Below are 24,179 nucleotides of genomic sequence, written 5' to 3'. Positions count from 1 at the left end.
CTTGCCACCCCTGCTAGGGTAAATGCTCTGGGGCGTGGCTAGCGTAATGCAAACAGCCTGGGGTTTCATTAATTGCCAGACCTGGCTCCCCTCTCCCTTCAGGGGTCACTTGCGATCCCGTCTGTGGAAGGGGAGCAGGGGGAGCCGTCTGTGAATCGCAGCTGGCGGCAACGTTTAATCCCATGAATCGTGGCCAGCCGGATCATTTCTCAGTTAATCAATATAAGAAAAGGTCATTTCAATGCAGTCAGCATGTGTGCCTGTGTCGCCCCCGGGTGGCTGGCTCCCACACTACAAGAGCTGGCTGCTTACGGCTAGGAGAGCTTTCCTTTAGCTCAGGCAGTAGGGGCTTGTGTTTTTGGTGCTGAAGGTCCCAGGTTTGATCCCGGCTGCCGGCTTGTGGTCTCAGGTTCATTACCTTAGGGAGGCAGTTTGGCCGAGTGGCTAGAGCACTGCACTGGGACTCATGAGACCTCGCTCTGCCATTGGCCTGCTGCGTGACCTTGGGCAAGTCGCTTCCCCGCTCCGTGCCTCAGTTTCCCTCTGTGTCAGATGGGGATGATGAGCCCTCCTTTGCAAAGGTGCTTTGAGAGCGACTGTTGAAAAGCACGGTGTTAGAGCTAGGGGCTGTCGTTACATCATTTCCCCCTGACTTTAGCTGGTAGGTTCAGTGCAGGCTTCCCCTGCCCCACACTGTCGATGCACCTTAATGCCTCCCCTTCCGGCTCTGCAGCTAGGCAGAGCCCCTCTGCAGGGCAATCCAGCCAGGCCCCATCTCTGGAGTGTGACTTGGCCAGAGGTCTGCCTGAGCCACGGTGTTCGTTCAATTTACACGAAGAGTCTATTCTGCAGGGAGTGAAAGGAGCCGGTGCAGATTGATGTCAGATGGGTGGCAGTTGGCTGCAGCCCCCCAAAAGCTCCGCCCCTGCTTTGGCGGTTCATTTGCAGCTTCACTTGCCTCCTCTTCACTTAGAAGTGAAGTGAAACAGGTGTGACTCCTCTTCCCCCCGGGGTCCCCACCCAGTGCATCTGCGGCAGCCTCCGGAGGAGGAGCTGGCATTTCGCGGTCTTCATGGAGAGCCAGGCGCCGGCGAGGCTGGTCACCTGGCAGCGCCTGGCACGCTGAGGAGTTCTGTCTGTCGGCACAAAGCGACGCCCAGGGGCAAGGCATGATGGGAGACCAGAGCAGTAGCTTTGGGCCAGAGGCTGGTTTGTGACACCAGCACGAAGACAATTGCAACCCCAGATTTTCCCCGGCCCCCTGAAAACTCTCTTCTGCCAGGAAACCTGCAGGAGCCTGGACACCGGTTCGCTTGCTGGGAGTACTGCCGATCGTTACGCGTTGGACCTGGGACCAGGTTCTGGTTATCTACACCCTCAGGAAGGTGCTGGAGGAGAAAGTGTCTGGAAAATAGAGAGGCCCAGCTGGGAGTTCTGTGTAACACACAAGGCCTGGACGTTTCACTGCTATCAGATGGGAAAGGCAATTAAACCTCATGCTACGGGGTGCAAACCAGGACCGACTGTGGGGCAGATCCTGCCCTGCCTTCTACTGCCGTGTTCTTCTTCCCCCGGGGCTGCTCCGGTCAGAGACGGGATCCTGAGCTAGATGGAGCCGGGGGTTTGGCCCTGCCCGTGCTGTTTGCTCAGCGCTGTGCTAGGTGACTGGGCAGTGGGTGGGGTCCGGTCTCACTGATGTGGAGCCAGCCCCACGAGGCAGGGATCGCCCCAGCCTGTCGCATGTGAAAGGATCTTTTGTGGCTTCTCCCTCCCCACAGCTCGGATACTGGCTGCTGCGCATCAGAAGCCCTTAATAACATTAGCCTGGCCTGTTCTCATTGCTATCAGCTGATAGCGGCCTGATTCTTCCTCCGGGCGGGAGGGAGCCGGAGGAGTGGGGTGGAGGCGGCTCCCGGACTTGGCGCGTGCTTGTGGTGAGCCTGCCGCGCTGCAGAGGGGAAAGGACGGTGGAGCTCAGAGCCCAGATCTAAAGGCAGAAGGACTAAGCGCGGAGCCTGTGCTAGCCTCGTGTCCGTTCAGTAATCCGCATGCCATGACCCAGCTCTGCCGGGGGCTGCAGCTTGGAGTAACCGCCCCGGGGGTCTCGGGGGAGAGCAGCGGCCATGCCTTGGAGGTGGATTACCAGGAGCCTCACCTGGTCCAAGGTAAATCCATGGGCCGAGGGGTGAAGGCGCCGAGGCGGAGGTGGGAGGGCAGCGAGGCGCCGCGCTGGGGTTTACGTACCCCAGGGTGCGGTTAGAAATGGGCTTGTTGCCTCCCCAGTGGGGAAAGACAGAGTAGGAGGGCGATGGAGCAGGAGACGCTCTGACAGGCCCTGGCGGGGGCCAGCGCAAGAGGTTTCCCGGGGGCTGTCCAGGCTCATTTCCTTCATGGAAGGGTACAGAGCGGGCAGCAGTGAAAGCCTGCTGTTGACCTGCTTCGAGGCCCTGTGATTCCTCCCTCCGAACGCGCCCAGCCTGGCCCGAGCTCAGAGGGCACGTCGGTCCTAGCCCTGGCGGGCGCTGTTGTCCGGCAGTTAGCACAGCGGACTGGCGCTCCCAGCTCGCTGATTCCTGCTCGGGCTCCTAGGATGCCCTCCTGCCAGCTGGGAGCAGCGGGGGCGGAGATGGGCCAGGGGAGCGAAGTGCACACGCTGGAGGGGCACTGGTATGGTGCGCGCCCCGTGCTGGAGGCCGCTGGGCGGCGCAGGTGAGGATCCCGGCGTGAGTGCGATTCCCTGGTGCAGGGGGCATGATGCGCCCGATATACTGACCCCTGCTGCCCCGAGGATACCCTGGGGCAGGAGGGCAGAGGCCAGTCGTGGCTCCAGGCACCCTGCAGTCCAGTGGCTCTCTGCTTCTGGAAGTGTGTTGTTGCTCTCGCTGTCTGTCTGTCTTTGGGCTGGACCCCGGGGCGGGGTGTCGCTGTCTGAAGCCTCGAAGGTGTCGTAGACAAATTTGCCCCCTGGCAGTTAAGTAGAATAATTGTATTTCAAAAGGGGACGCCCACACTGCGAAGACAAAGCCGCGATGCTGACGGAACCTGAGGCTCGGTGCCGCGAGGGGGAGCGAACCGGGTGTTTGGGAGGTAGGACAGCCCGGCTGCTGCCCTCTCCCCTCGTGCTCTGCAGGAGGCCGTGCCGAAATCCAGGTCCGTGCCCAGCCCCCTTCTGGATTCACTGCAGGATTCAGGCAGCCGTCACCTGGTAGAACCCCAGAGTCCGTCGAGCAATGTCCGCCTGATGGCCATGTGCTGGTTGGATCCCGTCCGCATTGCGGCCAGTGGCCGGCCGCCCCATGCTAGCGGGATTTGAGCTAGCGGTGTGCAGGTAGCGCCTCTGGTCTAGCCACCCGAGCCCAGACGCAGGCAGTCGGGCGAGCCGGAGCTCCAGCCCAAGCCGCAAAGCCGGCTCCAGCCCTGCTAGCAGGAGCAGTCTGCCCCGCCTGGGAGGCTCGCAGCCAGCTGCAGTGTAGACACAGCCGAAGGGAGTGAGTTTGGACTGGGAGGAAGCCCGGCGAGTGGCTTTTTCTCCGCAGCGAGCTCCCAGAGGCTGAGATGTCGGGAGCCACAGGCTATTAATGAGAATGGACGCAAACTCCTTGGGGGCGTGGGGCTGCGGGCTCAGGACTAGCGGGCGAGGACACGGCTGTCGCTCGGCGTGAAAAAGGCATTTCTCGTGGAGAAAGGTGGCGCTCTCGGCTGTCACTCACGGGGGGTGCTTGGACAGAAGGATCGAGAGCAGGGAGAACACCGAGGGCGTTCTGCTGCGTGGAGACACGCTGGCTTGACCAATCCGGCTCACCTTGAAAGGTAACTTTCCCGCAGACGGCGGCCGAGGAAGGAGAGCGCGGCCGTGATGTTCAGCTTGCCGTACCCGCGGCCCCTGACGCCCATGGTAAAACTGCCCTTGACGTCTTCGGCCAAACACTGTCCTCTGGAAACTCCCCCACGCCCCGTCCGCGTACAGCCCCCGCGGGGAAATGAGCCCTCCCTCAGTGACAGCTGGTCAAACCATTGCAAAGGTGATTTGCAGCGAGCATGCCGGGTCTCCTTTGCTCCCGTTCAGGATGATATTTTCCACTGCAGTGGCCCTGGGGATGTGGGGTGGCTAAGGGGTGCCTTTAAAGGGGCAGAGCCTCCTGAAAATGTCCCAGCGGGGCGCGCGTGTGTGCAGCCAGGCAGGAACCCCCACCCTAAAAATTGTCCTAGGTAGGTCCTAAAGCCAGGCCTGTCCAGTGTGCGGTATAAGGATGTCTCCTTGACTAGACCTAATGAGGGCTTCCCACTGCGTGTCCTCTTGGGGACTCCCAGTAGGTGGCGCTCTTCTCTCGGCGTCAGTACTGAACTAATGTGGCGGCAGGAGCCCAAACTCCTCCTGCAGTTTCACCCTGGTACAGGATCCTTCGTCATTTAATGTCCTAAGCCGTTGTGTGCCGGGCATTTTTTTAAACCGCTGCCACGCTCCACCCCAGCCGCAGCTGCATTTCCGCAGGGGGTGTAGCGACTCTTGGCTCTCTCGGGCCGGAGCCTCAGCTGGTGTCCCCCGGCATCGCTCCGCGAAGGATCCAGCCAGGGAACTGGTCTGTGGTTTGCGCAGCGGTGTGGGGCCCTCCGTGAGGTCAGATTTGACTACTCGAGTAAGATGAGCATTTAAACGACTTGTCGCTGATGGCTGGAGATCCTAAAACAAATGAGGTGTGAATGCGCGGAGGGGTTTTTGGAAACCCCACTCTGTTTTTCAGCGGAGGTCATGAAATCACCCAACAAACAGGCTGCGGATGGGATTCTTGAGGCTGGGGATCGTGTGTAAATAGACACTTCCTGCCTTGAGAACTCAAACATTTCCTCTGCCGAGCCAAGCCAAGGCAAACGCTGGCTGCTCACGCAGCCTTGCTTGTTAGGTAGCAAATGTGTCCTGCTGGTGGAGACTAGCCCCCCGTCCAGTACAGAGGTGCTGGGCTGGACTGCAGAGTGCCAGGACAGGGGCCTGGAGCACAGGCACACACAGTTCTGTGCAACTGGCGTGGCTGAGACCAGAGAAACTCATGACATGAATTGATCCATATGAGTTTCACTTGGAAATATATCAGGAAAAAAAGAGGGGAGGTTTTCAATGCCCCTTCCTCTCATCTGGCCTATACACAATAACTATAGGGCACTGAGAAATGGACCTAACCCTTTGGAAGCCGGCTGGATCTTAGATACAAGGCACCTGCTAATGGCTGCGGGGCGGGTTGTTGGCCTGCAGGAGGCGCTACCATGGGTAGGTTTCCCATAGCGATGACCTGGGGAAAGGATGTGCTAGGGCACGGTGCCATGGCTGGAAAGGCTCAGCGATCTCTGCTCCCTACGTGGCCCACCTCAGCGCTGACCAGAAGACAGGACGCAGCCTGGCTGGAGCAGATTGGTTGCCAGGAAAGGCTGACAGCATATTGGGCTGTATTAATAGGAGCACTGCCAGCAGATCGAGGGACGTGATCATTCCCCTCTATTCGACACTGGTGAGGCCACATCTGCAGTATTGCGTCCAGTTTTGGGTCCCACACTACAAGAAGGATGCGGAAAAATTGGAGAGAGCCCAGCGGAGGGCAACGGAAATGATCAGGGGGCTGGAGCACATGACTTATGAGGAGAGGCTGAGGGAACTGGGATTGTTTAGTCTCCAGAAGAGAAGAATGAGGGGGGTTTGATAGCAGCCTTCAACTACCTGAAGGGGGGTTCCAAAGAGGATGGAGCTCGGCTGTTCTCAGTGGTGGCAGATGACAGAACAAGGAGTAATGGTCTCAAGTTGCAGTGGGGGAGGTCTAGGTTGGATATTAGGAAACACTATTTCACTAGGAGGGTGGTGAAGCACTGGAATGGGTTACCTAGGGAGGTGGTGGAATCTCCATCCATAGAGGTGTTTAAGGCCCGGCTTGACAAAGCCCTGGCTGGGATGATTTGGTTGGTGTTGGTCCTTCTTTGAGCAGGGGGTTGGACTAGATACCTCCTGAGGTCTCTGCCAGCCCTGATCGTCTCTGAGTCTGTGATTTGCAGCAGGAGCAAGGCTGGCTGTGGGTGCTGGGTGGCTAGGGGGTGGGAGGGGTTGCAGCACAGCTGAGGAGGGGTAGGAGAGGGATCAGCAGTTTGGGGAGGGGTGGGGTACGTTATAGGATGGGAGGGAAGGTGGAGGAGCAGAGGTGAAGTGCACAGAGTACAGGGAAGGGCTGACAGAGGACAGGTTTTCCCGACCTGGGTAAATTGTGGAGACTGAAATGGTTTCCCGCCCTAAGCTGGCCAAAAAGGCAAAACCGCTGGAATGTTCAAGATCCGACTAGGCTGGCTGCTAGTGATTGGCTACGGGGGGGGGCGGGGAGCAGGTGTTAGCTCTGAGATCTGTGTGGTCGGAGACACCGTTCCCCGATGAACTCCCACGATGGTAACTTTGCTTTTCTCTCTTTTCTTTAGGAATCTACAAAATCCTCCAAAAGTGCCCAGCCCCGACGCAGACCTTCCAGGTACAACCCCTGTGATTGCCCCCCCAGCACCATGCCATGGGCAGAGACTTCTCCCCCGGCGAGGAGAGCCGCCCGGGCCTGGCCTCGTTCCCTCCCCAGCAGCGTGAGATCAGTGTAGACAGGGCTTGTTACTGTTCGATCAGCTCAGTCTTGTGTTTAAAAACAGAATCTGGAACTCGGCCTCTTGGGGCCTCCTGCCGATGGCTGGTGCCGTGGTTTGTGACCGTGGCAGTATGGAAGCCCGAAGTCTGAGGTTATAACCAGGCGCCAGCCTCGGGTACCGCTGTTTAAACAAGTGAAGAATTTCTTCCCCTTGTGCTGGTGGTTCATTCGCGGATTGCTCCTCCAATTGAATTTGACTAGAATTTCCCCCTTTTCCCAGCCCTCACCCCCTTCCTTCGAATGCTCCAGGCCGATCGCCATCTCAGCGTCTCTCCGCTGTGTACTTCAGCCCCTGTCCTGTAGTGCACGGAGCTCCTTCAGCTTCCAGTGAAGGCAGTGGGAAGGAGGGATGCTGAATGCCTGGCAGGGTGGGGCCCGTTTCTGAGGTCCTTGTGAGCTCACCCATACCTCAGGTGCCCCCTTCTTCATCTCCTCTATCTCCACGGGACGCCTGTGGTCTCCAACCCTCACCCCCTGCTTAGAAATGCTGTGCACCCTTGGGGGGGGGGGTGACCTCTGCATCCTTGCAGGGCAGAGCTTCGCTTCCCCAGGCGGGCGCAGGCTGCCTTGGCAGCTGTCTCCTTCAGGCTTATCTAGGACCCCACAGCCTGTTTGCTTGGTCCGTGGCCAGATGCCAGGAGAGAGAGAGGCCCGTTGAGTGCGTTCCAGCCAGGCTTCACTTGGACTTCATTGATTATTTTGTGTAACCGAGATAAGCTCCCGGAGATACGGATCTGGTTGCCAAGAGGCAACAATGGGAGAATGTAACGAATGGCGCTTGGAGATGGGGATGGACTGGACAAGGTGGGGCCTGGGTCAGCACAGGAAAGATCTCTTCACCTGTGGGGCCTTGTAGGCTGCTCACCACAAACTACCCACCAGTGTCGGGCTGGGTGGTTGGGAGGGTTAGCTCTGGATGCGGTTTCCAGGAGCTCTGCCACTTTCTGCTATGGTCAGTGGCCATTTGGACCCAGAGCCACCAGCTGCACCGAGAGCACGCGGCTGGGTGCAGAGGCTGTCACGGCAATGGGCCCCGTCTCTGCGCCAATGTAGCTGGTGTCCAGAGTAGGGAGTGGGTAGCCCCCACACCTAAACTCCATGGCTAGACCTGCCATGGGAGTCCCAACATGTCCTCGCTCCAGCCATTCGATCTCCCCGTGTCTGTACCTTGCCCAGCCCATCTGTGGATCAGGGATGATGATCATTAGCGCATGGGTCTTAATGACCTACCGCTTACAACGCCCTTTGCAGTCGTCGGGCGAAGGAGGGTGCTGTGGGAACGCCATCTTGTTCGGGTTCCAGATCTCTAGACCTTCGCCCGGCAGGCCCGTAACGTCCTACTGGGCCCTGAACTGGCTGCTTCTTGTTGGCCCAGGAGCGTGAGCGTGGCCCAGACCATGGAGGACAGCTGCGAGCTGGATCTGGTGTACATCACCGAGCGGATCATCGCCGTCTCGTACCCCAGCTCGGCCGAGGAGCAGAACTTCCGCAGCAACCTCAAGGAGGTGGCCCAGATGCTCAAGTCCAAGCATGGAGATAACTACCTGGTAAGAGACACCGCCCCGCTCCCCATTGGCAGGTGGCCGGCTGGAGGGCCTGGGGAGGAGTGTCGGGAAGGGTGTGGAACTGATTGTGGGAGAGGAAGCTGTAGGGGCTGGGATCCTGAATTCCTGGGGTTGCCAAGCCATCCACCTCCCCGCAGCGTGGGGACGGTCCTGGCACCATGTTCCAGGGTCAGATGGGGACTCGGGAATCTCAGGAGGGTGTGAAATGGATGCCCAGGTTCCGAGATCGATACATTCATGGTCACAAGGGTCCATTAAGCATATAAGAATGGCCATTCTGCATCAGACCAATGGCCCATCTAGCCAGGATCCTGTCTTTGACAGTAGCCAGTGCCAGGTGCTTCAGAGGGCATGAACCGAACAGGGCAATTAGCGAGTGACCCACCCCTGTCGTCCAGTCCCAGTGTCTGACAGTCAGAGGCTTAGGGACACCCAGAGCATGGGGTTGTGTCCCTGACCATCTTGTCTAATAGCCATTGATGGACCTGTCCTCCATGAACTTCCCTCATTCTTTTTTGAACCCAGTTATGTTTTTGGCCTTCACAACATCCCCTGGCAATGAGTTCCACAGGTTGTCTGTGCGTTGTGTGAAGAAATATTTCCTTTTATTTGCTTTAAACCTGCTGCCTGTTAATTTCCTCGGGTGACCCCTTGTTCTTGTGTTATGTGAAGGGGTAAATAACACTTCCCTAGTCACTTTCTCCACACCAGCCATGATTTTATAGACCTCTATCATATCCCCCCTTAGTTGTTTCTTTTCTAAGATGGACAGTCCTAGTCTTTTTAATCTCCACTCATATGGAAGCTGTTCCATCCCCCCAATCATTTTTGTTGCCCTTCCAAATCCTACCTTTTCCAATTTGAATGTATCTTTTTTGAGATGGGGCAACCAGAACTGCATGCAGCATTCAAGGTGTGGGCGTACCATGGATTTACATAGTGGCATTCTGATATTTTCTGTCTTCTTATCTATCCCTTTCTTAATGATTCCCAACATTCTCTTTGCTTTTTTGACGGCCACTGCACATTGAGTGGATGTTGTCAGAGAACTATCCACAATGACTCCCAGATCTCTTTCTTGAGTGGTAACAGCTAATTTAGACCCCATCATTTTGTATGTATAGTTGGGATTATGTTTTCCAACATGCATTACTTTGCATTTATCAGCGCTGAATTTCATCTGCCATTTTCTTGCCCGGTCACCCAGTTTCGTGAGATCCCTTTGTAACTCTTCACAATCTGCTTTGAACTTAACTCTCTTGAGTAATTTTGTATCATCGGCCAACTTTGCCACCTCAGTCTTGGCCCCCTTTCCCAGATCATTTATGAGTATGTGGAGCAGCACAGGACCCAGTACAGATCCTCGGGGGACCCCGCTGTTCGCCTCTTTCCATTGTGAAAACGGAGCGTTCTGATCATCCAGTCCAGGGGGTCTCTGCCTTCTCTCCTAGAGGGATCCTGCTCCCGGCCTGCTGGGACATGCCTCCCATTTCGCCAGGGCGGGGTTGTCGCATCCCCTGTCTGTGAGCCCACTCTGGGAGTCTGAGCTCTGGTTGACACCCCAGATCTAATCCAATCTCCTGGGTCACGCCGGCTGTGACATGCACCCAGCCATCCAGCTGCTCGGTCATTCTTGCGGCAGTCACTCAGGGTCGTGCATTTAGGCAGCAACAATGTATTGACTGTGACAGCCCTATCCACCTCTGCCTGCCCAACAGAGAGACCCTGGAGCTGGGCACCGGTCCCCACCTCCTCTCTGATGCAGGAGCAGAGATTCCCCTGTAGCTCCGTGCACCTGGCCCTGCTTCGGCCTGGGTCACATCACCGGCTGCGTGATGCCCCGGGCCAGGCAGCCATAACGTTCGTGGTCGCTTTGCTGGGCCGGTGGCTAACGGCCTAGTGGAGACTTCCCGCAGCAATGGCTCTGTGGTGTGCAGGCGCTGCTCCCTGCTGCGGGTCAGGCCCAGCCCGGGGGTCCCCGTGTGGCGCCCAGGCAGAACGAGGGGGCTGTGTCTGCCCTGCAGGCTGGAGGGGAGAGTTGTGTCCGGGAGGTTGCAGTGATATGAGTGCGGACACCTGGGGGAGGTACCGTGCTGGGCTGAAGCAGCTCAGTGCTGCTAGTTCAGGGGGGCAGCGTGGGTCTCTTGAGCGTCCCGGGGCACCAACAGAATCCCCACTGGCTGCCCCTTCTCCACGGCCTCAGGGCCCAGCTCCCGGCCTTGCCTTCCGGGCCCCGCATTATCCCACCCTGCTCTGAACCGAAGAGCTGCAAGATCTTGCTGCTATGACTCCATCCTTCCTCCCTTAGACCCTGCTGAATGTCTGGGGCTGGGTCTGTGTGGTGTGGATAGGGGGGCGCTATCACTGGGGTCAGCTCTGTGTGGGGTGGCTGGGGGGCGCTGTCGCTGTCACTGGGGCCGGGTCTGTGTGGGGTTGCTGGGGGGTGCTGTCGCTGGGTCTGGGTCTGTGTGGGGTTGCCGGGGGGCGCTGTCGCTGGGGCCGGGTCTGTGTGGGGTTGCCGGGGGGCGCTGTCACTGGGTCTGGGTCTGTGTGGGGTGGCGGGGGGGCGCTGTCGCTGGGTCTGTGTGGTGTGGATAGGGGGGCGCTATCGCTGGGGTCGGGTCTGTGTGGGGTGGCTGGGGGGCGCTGTCGCTGTCACTGGGGCCGGGTCTGTGTGGGGTTGCTGGGGGGTGCTGTCGCTGGGTCTGGGTCTGTGTGGGGTTGCCGGGGGGCGCTGTCGCTGGGGCCGGGTCTGTGTGGGGTTGCCGGGGGGCGCTATCACTGTTGCTGGGGCTGGGTCTGTGTGGTGTGGATAGGGGGGCGCTATCGCTGGGGTCAGGTCTGTGTGGGGTTGCTGGGGGGTGCTGTCACTGGGTCTGGGTCTGTGTGGGGTGGCCGGGGGGCGCTATTGCTGGGGTCAGGTCTGTGTGGTGTGGATAGGGGGGCGCTATCGCTGGGGTCAGGTCTGTGTGGGGTTGCTGGGGGGTGCTGTCACTGGGTCTGGGTCTGTGTGGGGTGGCCGGGGGGCGCTATTGCTGGGGTCAGGTCTGTGTGGTGTGGATAGGGGGGCGCTATCGCTGGGGTCAGGTCTGTGTGGGGTGGCTGGGGGGCGCTATCGCTGTCGCTGGGGCCGGGGCTGTCCTTGCTCCACCGTTGCTCTTCTCCTGACTCTCTTCTCTCCTTCTCTCCCAAGCTTTTCAATCTGTCCGAGCGCAGACACGACATCAGCAAGCTGCACTCCAAGGTAAGCGTGGCCGGCCATGGGGGGTGCTCTGGGTGCCATTGAGGGCTGGGGGAGGGGAGGTCTGTGCCCCAGGCCAAAAGCCGCAGGAGGAGCTGGAGTCTGTGGGTGGGGAGGGGGGGTCCTGGGTGTTTTGCTCTCACCTCCAGTGGTGCACAGAGCCCAGCGCGGGTTGGGTGTGCCCCATGGCACGTTGTTTTGCCCCCGGGGGCACAGGTCACGAGACAGGAGTGTTCCCACCCATAAGCACTGAGTTTGGCAGGTCCCTGCCCAGCGCCCAATGGCCCACGTCACCAGAGCCCCGTCCCGGACAGCCCCGGAGGAGAGGCCAAGGGTCATGGAAATGGAGCACCCCTCTGAGCCCTACAGGGGGTCCCCCAGGGCAGAGGAGGCCCTGGGGTGGTGGGAGGTGAGGCCTGTCCCTCTTTGGTGCCCAGAGAGCTCTCTTCCCCCTCCCCCAGCCCCAGAACCGAAGGGGGCGCCTGGCTAAATGAAAATCTCTGCAGTGACGAACCCCAGGTCCCTGGCGCCCCCACGGGTGTGACTGGGGCTACGGAAGTGCCAGGGAATCCCGATGCCGGTCAGACCCGCTGACAAGGAACGGCCTCTCCTGGCAGCCCAGCTGAGCCCATGTGAGCCAGGCTCCTCTCAGCCTGCGGTGTCGCGGGTGCAATTCTCCGTGGTGTCTTGGCTCTGGGGGCCGGCCTCAGAGCCATCGTGCGACTCCCCAGCCGAGCCCGGGGGCTGCCAGCTGCGATGGGCCCGGCCCTGATCCCAGCTAGTCTTTGGAAGCTGGCTGGGATCAGAATGGGGCCTGGACTCCGGAGCCCCAGGGTGCGTCGGGGGCTGCTAGTGGGGAAAGGGGACTCCCGTGTTGGGACGGGGCTGCCAGCCCTGTGGATCCCCCACTGGCTGAGTGTTCCTTAGCCCTGTGGATGTGTTTTCTTTGTCCGCTAATCCCATCCTGCTCCCGCTGTCTCTGGCAGCCGCACGGGCTGTGCAAGGAGTGGGAGCCAGGCACGCGCCGGGATCTCCCAGCCTGCCCCCCCAGCGCCGTTCCTGGAGAGACAGCTAGCACGCGGCAAGCCCCGGCGGTGTGCCAGGCGCTGGCGGGAGCAGTCGCAGGTCGATAGCGCCGGGGCAGCGGGAACGGATGGGCCTGGGGGGTTATCTCCAGGGAGCAGAGAAACCGGCCCAGGCCAGGAGTCGCCTGGGTCTTCGCAGCTGGGTAGCACCAAGGAGGAGGGGAAAGTCGGGTGGGCCGGGACTCGGGGGTGGGCTCCAGCCCGTTTCACCTCCTGCCTTAGTGGTCCAGATCCGGAGGCTGCTGTTGGCAGCAGCTTGGCTCCCTTTGTGGTCAGTCTGAGTGGGCAGCCAAGGCCTGGACCATGCTCCCTTACCAACAGGCCTACCCACTGGGCCGAGCCCCCCAGCCCTGCCCTCGGGAGAGACCCTGCCCCCTGCCTTACGGGAGCTGGCAGGGTGGGGCCCCGGGTTTGTGGGTGGCTCCAGCCCCTGCCCCCTGCACTTCCAATCAATCAGGGTGGCACACAGCCCCTCCCATGGTGCCATGCTCCTGCCTTGCCGAGGGGTGCAGGGATGCAGGCCAGGCTGGCACTGGGCACAATTAACCCCTTCCCGCCCAGGCACCACACAGCCCATCCCCCCACCCAGGTCCTGGTTCAGCACTTCCCATTGCTGGCCTCATGCCCTCCCTCCGTTGCTGTCCCGTGTGTGCCCTTCCCCTCAGGCTGGTGGGCGGGTAAAGCCATCAAGGCAAAGACTTGTTCTGCCCCTGGAAGGGCGTCTCCTGCATCTCCCAACCAGCGGCCACCTGAGTGGGTCCGCACACTCTGGGTCCCGCCTGGGCAGGTTACCCGGCGGGCAGCAGCGCCCGTGAGGCCAGGCTGGCATGAGGAGCCCTGGGCGTCTACGGCAACTGGTAACCAAAAGCCACAGAGGGGGAGCCTTCATCTCCTCCAGCCTCCTCCTCCTCCCCCCTGTCTCTTCCCATCCCAGGTGCTGGATTTTGGGTGGCCCGACCTGCACACTCCTGCCCTGGAGAAGATCTGCAGCATCTGCAAGGCCATGGACACGTGGCTGAGCGCCGAGCCCCACAACGTGGTCGTGCTCCACAACAAGGTGAGCGAGAGCGCCCCCCGGGGGGGCAGGGCCTGTTCGCCAATGGCCTGGGCCGAGTGGCCCCGCTCCCGGCGGGGAGAGAAAAGCAGGGGGACGCTGTCTCGGGGGGCAGGGCACAGGGACACATGGGAGAGCAGCTGGGAGGGGGAGCAGGGCCTGGGGGAGACGGGGAATGCCTGGAACACTTCCTGGAGGGGCTGAACGAGGGACAAGGGGAGAGATGGGGCGCAGGGGCAGGTCCATGGCCTGTTAACATCACAGACTCAAAGGAAAGAGCTTCACAGCCAGCCCTGGGCCCCCCTGGGAAGCCTCCCCGGCCTTCAGCCCAGCAGCGACTGAATCAGGATCCCACGTGTCACCCCCGTCGGCATTCCCAGCTGCCCCGCAGGGAGGGGGCCCAGCCGCCCCATCTGACCGAGCAATCGGGGGCGGGGCCATGCGACCCTGCATGCCCGGCCCCCCACTCGTCACTTCTGGTCTAGTAGATAGGGGAGTGGGGGAAACGCCGGGAGTCAGGCATGACAACACGCTCCGTGTGCGTGATACAGAATTAGGAACACAATAGCTTCCAAATCCAGGCACGACACCCCCACCCCTGTCAAAGCTTCTGCGGGGTGTTATTCATCAGGCTGGCCAAACCCGAGATCCCAGCATGGATTCTCTAGCACCTCCCTTCCCTAGTGCATCGCTCTGGGCGCTTCAGGCTGGAAATACAGTGACCATTTTGCTGGCTGCTGAAATGCAGCCACCTCTGGGGTGGATCGTGGCGACTGGTTACCAGCACTCCGGGCCCGCTCTAAAGCCTGTTGAAATCAAGGGGAGTCTTTGCATTCAGTGAGCGTTGAATCAGGCCCTGCGCGAAGGACCCTGCTGCTGGCTGGCGGACTCTGGGATGTCTCTGGATGCCCCCTGGGATGCCCAATGCCCTCTTTGTTCTGGTCTCTCGCAGGGAAACCGAGGCCGGATGGGAGTCGTGGTGGCCGCCTACATGCACTACAGCAACATTTCAGCCAGGTGAGAGGAGCCTGGCATGCGGGGCGGTGGGGCACCTGGAGCAGCACCCCAGGCATCTTCTCTGGACCCTCTCCCCAAAGCCTTAGTGCCCCCGTGGAGACAACCAGCCCGGGGACCCGCTTTTCGGAGCCCAGTTCAGGACGCTGCTTCTATTCAGTGTCCTCCCCCTTCCCAGCAGCGGTGATGGTGCCTTTGGCCCAGCCCCCGCTTCTGGGCTGGGGTCTGGGCACTGGTGCCATTCACTCTTGCTCCTGGGGGGGACCATTGGCAGCTTCTTGGCTCCTGGCATCTCCCTGGCCCGGCTCAGGGGGGACCGTCCGCCCGAACCAGCCACCTGGGAGGGCAGCGGGCAGGGCAGACGAGGAGGGAGGAGAAGAGGGGACCACCTCCGGGGGGGCAGGATAGCTAGGGGGCTGCAAATGGGATGCAGGGCCCTTTGCCTCCAGACTAGCACTTCAAACCCAGTGCGGTGAGAGGAGAACAGGGTCCCACTCCCCCAAGCCGTCCCAGCGCCCTGGTTGGCAGCAGGGAAAGGCGCCCAAGGACTGACAGTACCAGGGCGGCCCCTCGCTTGGGGGCAGAATGTGGGGGGTCGGGGGATGCTAGAGGACTGCAGCCTGCAGGATTCCTGGGGCCGGGCATCATGGGCTGGGCCCAGGCCTAGAGGGGGCTGCAGTGGCCATTCCAGGTCTGTGTCAATCCAACCGGCTCCGGTTTGTGTCTGTAAATCCGGAGGGCGAGTTGGAGCCGCCTCCCCGAGCTGGGGTATCCGGTGCGGCCCTGTGGAGACAGCAGCCGGGACCCAGGCAGCGTGTGTTGGGGGCGAGCTCTGGAGCCGGGACAGGCAAAGGGTTTTTTTTTTAATGGAGATATCCCATCTCCTAGAACTGAAAGGGACCTTGAAAGGTCATCGAGTCCAGCCCCCTGCCTTCACTAGCAGGACCAAGTACTGATTTTGCCCCAGATCCCTAAGTGGCCCCCTCAAGGATTGAACTCACAACCCTGGCTTTAGCAGGCCAAGGGCTGACTGGAATGGGGAGAGGTGCACTGGGCAAACACCCCCCTCATCCCCCATGCTGCTGCTAGGGCACCTCAGCCCTGACCCACCACACCCCCTGCTCATCCGGGCCTGGGGTACCCCTCAGTCCCGACCTGCCCTGGGGTCTCCCCCCAGCTCTGCCTGTGCCCCTCAGTGCCAACCCGCAGCCCCTGCTAGCCCAGCCCTGGGCTCCCCCCACACTCTGCTGATGCTAACTCAATCCCGACCCGCAGCCCCCTGCTATTCAAATCCCATCCTTGGTGCCAACACAGCTTTGCCCATGCCCCCCAGCTGAGACCCAAAGCAGCTTCTGCTACCCCTGGGCTCTCCATGTAGCCCTGCCAATGCACGTCACCGCTGACCCCCAAACAAGCCCTGAGGGACCTCTTACTGGCTCAGGTAAAACAGAAGGGCCTCAAAATAGCCCTAGTGGGCTCTCTGGCACCTCCTGTTTATAAACGTGTCGGGGGGGAGACGGAGCCCCCTTGCCATGCCCTCCCGCGCACTCGGCCTTACTGCTGCCTGCCTTGCATGCAGCCCGGAGCCCGCCCCCCGCCCGTCTGACCGTGTGCACCTTCCCCCCGCAGCGCGGACCAAGCCCTCGACAGGTTTGCCATGAAGAGGTTCTACGAGGACAAGGTGCTGCCAGTCGGGCAGCCGTCACAGAAGAGGTGAGTTCTGCGGCGCCTCTCTCCCCGGCGGCCAGAGCTGTGAGCACTGGCCTGGGCCTGTCGGCGGCTTGCTGGGGCCTTTGGAGATGGAAATAAAGGTGGTGATTGAGCCGGTGTTTGATTGGACATGTGGTGCCCGGACAGGTGTGTGGGGGGCCATGGAGTCAGGTGGGAGAAGATGCCCCCTGGTGGCAGGACTGGGTGTGCCTGGTGTGTGGTGCATCAAATTGGGAGGGAGAGAGGCCCTCCAGCAGAGGTAGCTCGGTAAACTCTGGCCCCCCTCGGCGGGTTAGAGGGCTGGGAAGCAGGTGCAAAGCAGGGGCAGGCTGCCTCGCCTAGATCCAGAAACTGGGCCCCTTCTGGCTCTGAATCTGCTCCAGACCCCGACCATAGGCCTGGGCTTGGACTCAGGGGCTTGACCCCCCCTGCATGGCGGGCTGGCGTGGAGTTCTGGGTCGGCTCTGCCCCGGGTTTAAAGGAAACTATCAAGACCCCAAACGAGAGCGAGGAGCTGAGGCAGTGGGTGTGGGGGGCTGGGAGGAGGGGCTGGCCCTTTGCACCCTGCCTCCTGCACTCAGCCAGGATCTCAGGGCCCACAGCCACGGTGCCCAGGGGAAACTCTCCTGACATGGGCTTGGGGACGAGCCTCCTGCGGACCAGCCTGGCCTGCCACGCACCCTCTGCGTGCACCGTGCTCTGCCCGAAGCCTGGGCGGATGAATGGTGCTGAGCCGAGTTCGGGGTTTGCTCAGCTGAGTCCCCAACCCAGAGGAACCTGGGTGAATGAATGCCCCACCCGCGGGCAAGTCTCCAGCCCCCACAGGGACAGGGCAAGGGGCGAGCAGCCAGCCCGGGACCCCTCCGGGCTGCTGGGAATTGAAGGTGCCTCCCACGGAAGGGGATTTGCCATGCGCTGCAAATCAAGCTTCTTCACTGAACTTTGACGCCCACGGCTCTTAGTGACCTGCACCAGGCCGGGCTCAACGGGCTGCAAACCGGCATCCACTTAGCAGAGTAAACGCAGGAAAATGCTTCCGTTCTCCGAACAGCGTTTGTCCTTGTCCAGCTCTGGGTCTAGGGCATGTTTGCGTCTCACGTTGTCTGCAGGGCATTATCCATAGAAAGGCACACGGGGCTGAATCAGATCCCGGGCGTCAGTGCAGTTCGAGTGAGCCCCCCCAACCCCCTTGCGCGGGGCCCGTTTGCACCGGCTCGGGATTGGGCCCCGTCTACCAAGCGGGTGTTGGGCTCTGGTCTGGGGTTTCCTGGGCCGCGCCCTGTCCGGTCGGCCCATGGCATTGTTCCTGCCAACATCCGGCAGACGCGATCGGGGACTCGGGAATGGCCCTGCGACTTCCACTTCCCGGGCGTGTCGCGAGGGCTTCAATAGAGGAGCTGGCTGCCCATCAGATTACACGGGCCGGTGAAAGCCACGGGGCCAGCGCTGCCACCCGCCCCGAGCATGCAGTTGCTTCTCCCTTGAACCAAGTAGGAACTGGGCACTGCCCAATTGTCTTGGACAGGGCCTGGTGCCAGCGGCTTCAGAGGATGGTGCAAGGCACCCCGAGTGGACAATTATGGGACAACCCATGAGGGAATTGCCCTCCTAACTGCCCCCTTTGATGCACCCTGGACCATGCTGGCTCAGAAGCCTGGGTCAAGTGGCACTGCCCCCTCCTGTCCTGAAAGGGACCTGGCCGTGGGTGCGATTTCCTGCCAGGGCTGGAATTGAGCCCTGCCTCCGAGGGCTGGTCGATGGCAGGAGGTGAGAGCAGCGTCACTGCAGGCGGGGGCAAGGGCTTGTTCACACACAGGGAGCCAGGAGGCTGGGCCTGGGGCAACTGGCTGGTATCGAAGTGACAACAGCCCTCCGGGTAGGATGCCGCTCTTGGCATATGTGGTGCAGGTCAGATGAATGGGGCAGTGCTCCAGCCAGGCCTCCCTGTTCGGGGGAAGGAGCCTGCAGAACTCGCCGATATCAAACATGCATTCCCCTCTGCTCCACTAGGTGGCACTAGAGGCCTCCCGCTGCCCAGGCCGCTGTCCCTGTTTATTCCTGCAAGGCGCTGGAGCGGCTGAGTTGCAGGCAGAAGTAGATGGAGATGGAGATTTCCCTGGTGCTGCAGGGAGATCCGTAGAACCAGAGGGAGATTTCGAGCCCGTCTCCTCACCCATCGCTGCCTCTGCCTCCAGCTGTGCTCCCCTGGGCTTTCCCTCGCTCTCATGCCCTCGCACCCTGGCCTAGAAACCAGAGCAGCCCATGGGCAGGGGTGAACATGGATTGGAATCCAGATTGGTCTGGCTGGTGGGAGAAATCCAACCCCAGCTCAACCCCTTGGATCCGCGCACGGCAAACACCAGTGCCTGGGCGCCCAGAACAGTCAGCTGCTCACGGGGGCTGAGGGTTTGGGTGGAGGGCCCACGTCCTCAGGGGGATAAGGTGAAAGCAACAGGAGTTTGGTGAAAAGAACAGGAGTACTTGTGGCACCTTAGAGACTAACAAATTTATTAGAGCATAAGCTTTCGTGGACTACAGTCCACTTCTTCGGATGCATATCAGGAGTTTGGTGCTTACATATCTTTGAGGATCTGGGCTGAGCTGGTCGGTGGAGGAAGCTTACGTTGCAGTTTGAAAGCTTGTGGGTTTCATGGTTTTCTCGCTCTCTCGATTTCTGCATGCCCATCCTGGCACTCTTAGCTGAGCCGTTCTTCCCCAGTCTGGGTTACTGTGTCATGTCATGAGTGGCCCCGCTCCCGGAACCACTGTGAGACCTGGACCTCATTAGATTTATCACATCGCTTGGGACTCTGAGCCAAACCCACATGCGTATCTAGTGTGAGCTGTGTGTGAGGGAAGGAGTTCTGCTCAGCGAGCTTATCTGGGCACAGTAACATACCCCAGCAAGTCTGCACCGTCTCCCCGGTTAGCTGGTCTGTGCGTAGCAGGTGACGCTGACGCCGCAAGTCAAGTTTGGATCCTATTGGAGGCCTGAAGGAGATGACCCGTTCAGTGGACTAAAGCCCAGCTTTGAGCTGCTAACAGTCTAGAAGGAGTTGTTCTCCTTTGGCCGGTCAGACATTTCAGGTCAGGCTGTTTCACTTTGGAGAATTCAGTGGGGACACGTGGTCCCACCAGCCAACAGCCTCATGTTTTGTCAGTGTTGGGTAGGTCGCGAGGGCCAGCTGGACTGGGGGTGACCAGAACTGCACACAGCATTCAAGGTGGGGATGTAACATGGATTTAGATAGTGGCATTATGATATCTTCTATCTTATTATCAGAGGGGTAGCTGTGTTAGTCTTTAAGGTGCCATTGGACGCCTCGTTGTTTTTGTGGATACAGACTAACAGATTTATTTGGGCATAAGCTTTCATGGGTAAAAAACGCCACTTCTTCAGATGCATGGAGTGAAAATTACAGTCCATATTCGTAAATGATCTGGAAAAAGGGGTAAACGGTGAAGTGGCAAAGTTTGCAGATACAAAAATACTTAAGATAGTTAAGTCCAAAGCTGACCGTGAAGAGTTACAAAGGGATCTCACAAAACTGCGTGAGTGGGCAAGAAAATGGCAGATGAAATTCAGGGATGATAAATGTAAAGTAACGAACATTGGACAACATAATCAGTGATGGGGTCTAAATTGGCTGTAACTACTCAAGAAAGATCTTGGAGCCATTGTGGATGATTCTCTGAAAACATCCACTCAATCTGCAGCGACAGTCAAAAAAGTGAACAGAATGTCAGGAGCCATGAGGAATGAGATCGATAATAAGATTGATGCAGGCATATAGTCAAGTTCCAGGTCGGGGCCGATACCATGGATCAGGGTCCGAGTCAGGTTACAGGGTCCGGGTTAGGAGGCGACATCCAAATCAAGGTGAGGTCGAGAGGAGTTCAAGAACGGAGCAGGAATGGCGGTGGCAGCTACAGGAGAGGTGCGCTGTTGTCTGGACGCTTCCTGGAATGCTCCGTGGGTTTATTTATATAGGGCAGGGAGCCAATCAGCAGCCATGAGGCTGCTGCCTGTCAGAGCCCTTGAGGTGGGACTTCCTGTGGTCTGTGTCCTCAGTGGGTTGTGGGTAGTGTAACATGAGCTGGTTATGGAGATGTCTGCTGCTTGGCAGCTTTGAAGGCCCAGGTTTGAGACCCCTTGGGCCTTCTAGCCAGTCCTGAAACCCTCCTCCCTGGCTGTGAAATTTCTGGCCATCTTGTTTCTGCTCAGCCAGCGCCTTTGAGTCTCAGCCTGGATCCCATGGTGCTAGTTGCCAGGGTGTCTCCTTTGGAGCAAAGGATTCTGGGGCACATTTGGAATGGCTTCCAATGCAAGCAGCTGAGCCGAAGGGTTAGTTTACAGACGGGTAGGGCTACTGAGCGGGGTACCCGGGCGGAAGGAAAGGAGCAGAGGGAATAGGGGGCGGGTGCCCAGCCCCCTTCTGCAGCGAGGAGACCAAAGCAGCTTGAACGGGCCGTGCTAACAGACACCACTAACCTCCTGACCCCACGCTGGTTTCTGCCCCAGGTATGTCCATTACTTCAGCGGCCTGCTGTCCGGCACGATCAAAATGAACAACAAGCCCTTGTTCCTGCACCATGTCATCATGCACGGGATCCCCAACTTCGAGTCCAAAGGCGGTAAGTGTCCCCCCCCGGCTCCGGCACGGGAGGGCTGTTTGCTGCCCCCCAACGCGACTCTACTTTCCAGGGGCACAGAAGCTGCATGAGGGGTAGGGGGCTGGGGGTGGGTAAACCCCCCAGCGTTTCAGAAAGGTTGGGTACGTGCAAGTGAGACGAGATGCTGCGTGGGAGCCAGGGGCTGCCGTGGGTAGCTTCCTGCCGGCCGGGTTTGCAGCCGCAGCCCCAATGCTGTGTCTTTCACAATGGCTCTTGGCTGGGGGAGCTGCTTTGGTGGGGTGTTTATTCCCTACAAGGAAGATGCGCCTCCTGGCCAGGCCAGAAGCTGGAGCCGGGCCATGGTATGAGCTGCCCAGGGAGCCCAGGCCTCTGTGGGGAGCTCCGGAGTCTCCACCTGCCCTGGTGGGGGTCTGGGGTGCCTGAGAGCATCCCGCCCCATGCCCTGGCTCCCTGGGGCACACCGCCCAGAGCAGGTGGAGGGAAGGACGATCACCCAGTCGCTAGCCACCGTGCAGCTCCGCTGGGGATGGCAGTAGTGGGAGCCCTAGTGTAGACAGAGCATCTGTGCCAACGGCTTGTAGATCTGTTACGTGGCCGTTTCTGGTGGATTCCAGAATGGAGCCACAGTTGGGCTTATTGTGGGAACTCAGCGGCAGCCCTAACTCCAGGGGTTTGCTGGCACCCCAGCACACCGCCGCCAAGCAGGGGGGTTCCCATCCTCTGGGGCACCAGCCCGCAAGCTGCATGGGCTCCCCTCTGTTGTCATCAGGAGGGGCTGGAGCACCGAGTTCTCTTCACCGCTAGTTGTCAGGGGCTCTGGACCCCAAGGGCTGGCCGTTGGCCGGGCAGCCTGCCGCGTCTCACGTAGGTCTGCCAGGAGGAAAGGCCTCTCTGCTCCCACCTCCACGTGTCTGGGACGTCTGTTGTCCAGGCCTGGGGAGGGCGCTGCGAGAAGCAGGCAGGCTAGGGAAAGGTCCCCAGCCCCCTGGCCCCCTCCGCCATGGCTGGGCTCTTTGTTTTCCTTCCCAGTGACTAAGCCCCTTGGCTAACGAATGCTCCTTCTCTCCATTTCTGATCGGTGTCTTCTAGGTTGCCGGCCCTTCCTGAAGATCTACCAGGCCATGCAGCCGGTGTACACGTCCGGGATCTAGTAAATATCACCTCTCTCTCCCTCCAGGCCCTTCCTTCCGGTTCTTGTGACTGTCTCCTGTCCGAGAGCTGGTCCCGGGTGACCCAATGGGCCTTCTGCATCTCGGACTCCGACGAGCTCGGGTGTTGGTGTGAAACACGGCGGGGTCCTGTCAGGGAAGGGGAGAGTTCGGAGTAGAAACAAGCTGCACTTTGCGCTTCTGGTTCATGTTGGCCACGCAGAGTGTGGTTCCCTCTGGCACGATGTTCCCAGCCTGTTCCGAGCACTCGGCTGAGATCTCGGGCAGTCCAGGAAGTGACCGTCCCTTCCCATCCGTCTGGCCTCACTCGAACTTGCTATGGAGTTTGCAGTGCTCCAGGTCGGGCCAGGCAGGGGGCTGAGACCTCGGTCAGAGCTATGGGGCAGGGGGAGATGGGCTGAGAGCTCTGAGGCCGGAGCCCCTACCCCATTCTGCCCCTTCCCCTGTGTGGGCCCCGCCCCTGTTCTGCCCTCACTCCACCTCTTCCCCCCTGAGACCTTGCCCCCCCCCGGTCTGTGCCCCCCACAGTGGCCCCGAATCCAGAAAAGCTCTGTGTCACCATGGCGACCCCAGGGCCGCGGTGGGGGGAGATTTTTCCGGGGGTCCCAAATCCACCATTGTCCTCCCCACCCCGCAGCGACATGAGGTTAGGGGAGGCTTAGCCTCCCCCTGCCTCCATTATGCGCCACCCATGAGGCCGGGCCAGGAGAAATCTTCCCTGGGAAGCTCCAGACCTGCTCCGGACTCATGCCGCGTAGACTCACCCCCGACACGCGGCTGACCTGCTCCGAAGGATCCCGGCGGCACTGGTGGATCAGCGCATCTGACCTAAAAACTGCCCTCCCCTTCCAGTGTGCTCAGAGCCCCTGCCCCAGGGCGTGCGAGCGAGGCCCAGTCGATTGGGAGACAGACGATGCACTCAGGGGGAAGTTCCCTCCTGTGCGATCAGGCAGCGCAAGGCCCGGAGGGCTCCATGGGGGACTTCGATGGTGCCCAGGCTGCCCGCTGGTGGATCCTACCCTAAGGGAGAGAGGGGAAGGCCAGAGCAGTGGTCGGACGGGCAGCTGCAGTGCTGGGACACGGGACAGTGGCTGGGAAGCAGGGATGTAACATCGTTTGTGCTCGTTGGGGATCTCAAAGCACTTTGTGCGTCTCCCAACCTCTTGGGCTGAGGAATGGGGCTGGGAGTGTCGCGAATGGGCTCCCTCATGGCATCTCCCTCCCAGTATTTCGGGGCTTCCGCCTCCCAGGAAAGCGGATCTGGGCAGGAGTGGGGGGGTGAGGAGCGCAAGCATAGAACCGCACCCACCTGCTACCTCCAGCCACTCAACGGCACAGCGAGGCTGGGCCAAAGATGGGGTCAGCTCCCAGCCCGGCTCCCCCAGCCCCACCTTCCGACCCTGCCCCCATTGAATTGTCTCGCCCAGCGCCTGCCTGGCCCCAGTGCTGATGTGTGCAGCGGGGAGTGGACAGTTTGGCTTCCATGTGCTAATTTGAAGCTAGATGGTGGGGTGGGGTGTATGTGCCCTGGTGGACACCCTGGGTATGTCTACACTGCGCTCCAAGCCTGGGCTCTCACTCAGGTTTGAACCCAAGCCCCTCTTCCGTCCACACGCGTATCAGGCTGACTCAGGTCAGCAAGCACTGAGGACCTGGGTCTTAGGACCCTGCTAGGGGGTGGGTCAGAGCGTGAGTCCTGCTGCGACTTGGGTCCAGTTGCTGCCATTTTGCAGTGTGGACACAGCTCCAGCTGCAGACCCAAGCCTGCGGAGTGCAGTGCGGCCGCGTTAGCACGGCAGTGGAAAAACGCTTGTCTCTTTTCTTCCCTTGTCCCCTTGGCCTGTCCGACCGCACCCCCCGCTCCCTAATATGTGACCTGCCCATACAGGACATGCCTGTTTCCAACCAGGCCTGATGCCACCTCTTCCATGACATTTACCACAGGCCCAGTTGTACCTTTCAGCTTTTAATAGCCTGTCTATGGGAAGCTGTTAATAAACCCCACGTTCATCTCACCCGTGAAAGCTGAGCTCCCAAGGCCACTTGG

General features: G+C 60.1%; 1 protein-coding gene across 10 annotated transcripts in view; it reads left to right on the top strand.

Annotated features, from left to right (window-relative positions):
- TNS1 (tensin 1) overlaps nt 1–24,179 on the top strand; it is a 257,548-nt gene that overhangs the window by 130,377 nt on the left and 102,992 nt on the right. For all 10 annotated transcript variants that reach the window (XM_054043851.1, XM_054043849.1, XM_054043847.1 and 7 more), the window contains 8 exons: nt 6,448–6,497; nt 8,035–8,206; nt 11,418–11,468; nt 13,485–13,607; nt 14,557–14,621; nt 16,248–16,331; nt 20,851–20,963; nt 22,053–22,113. In XM_054043851.1, coding sequence (XP_053899826.1) covers nt 6,448–6,497; nt 8,035–8,206; nt 11,418–11,468; nt 13,485–13,607; nt 14,557–14,621; nt 16,248–16,331; nt 20,851–20,963; nt 22,053–22,113 — 719 coding nt within the window. The remainder of the gene's footprint in view (nt 1–6,447; nt 6,498–8,034; nt 8,207–11,417; nt 11,469–13,484; nt 13,608–14,556; nt 14,622–16,247; nt 16,332–20,850; nt 20,964–22,052; nt 22,114–24,179) is intronic.

The sequence above is a fragment of the Malaclemys terrapin genome, chromosome 11 (genome assembly GCF_027887155.1).
Source record: "Malaclemys terrapin pileata isolate rMalTer1 chromosome 11, rMalTer1.hap1, whole genome shotgun sequence".
NCBI classification, from domain to species: Eukaryota; Metazoa; Chordata; order Testudines; family Emydidae; genus Malaclemys; species Malaclemys terrapin.
The sequence above is the reverse complement of the archived record's forward strand: the minus strand, read 5'-3'. Positions and strand labels throughout refer to the sequence as shown.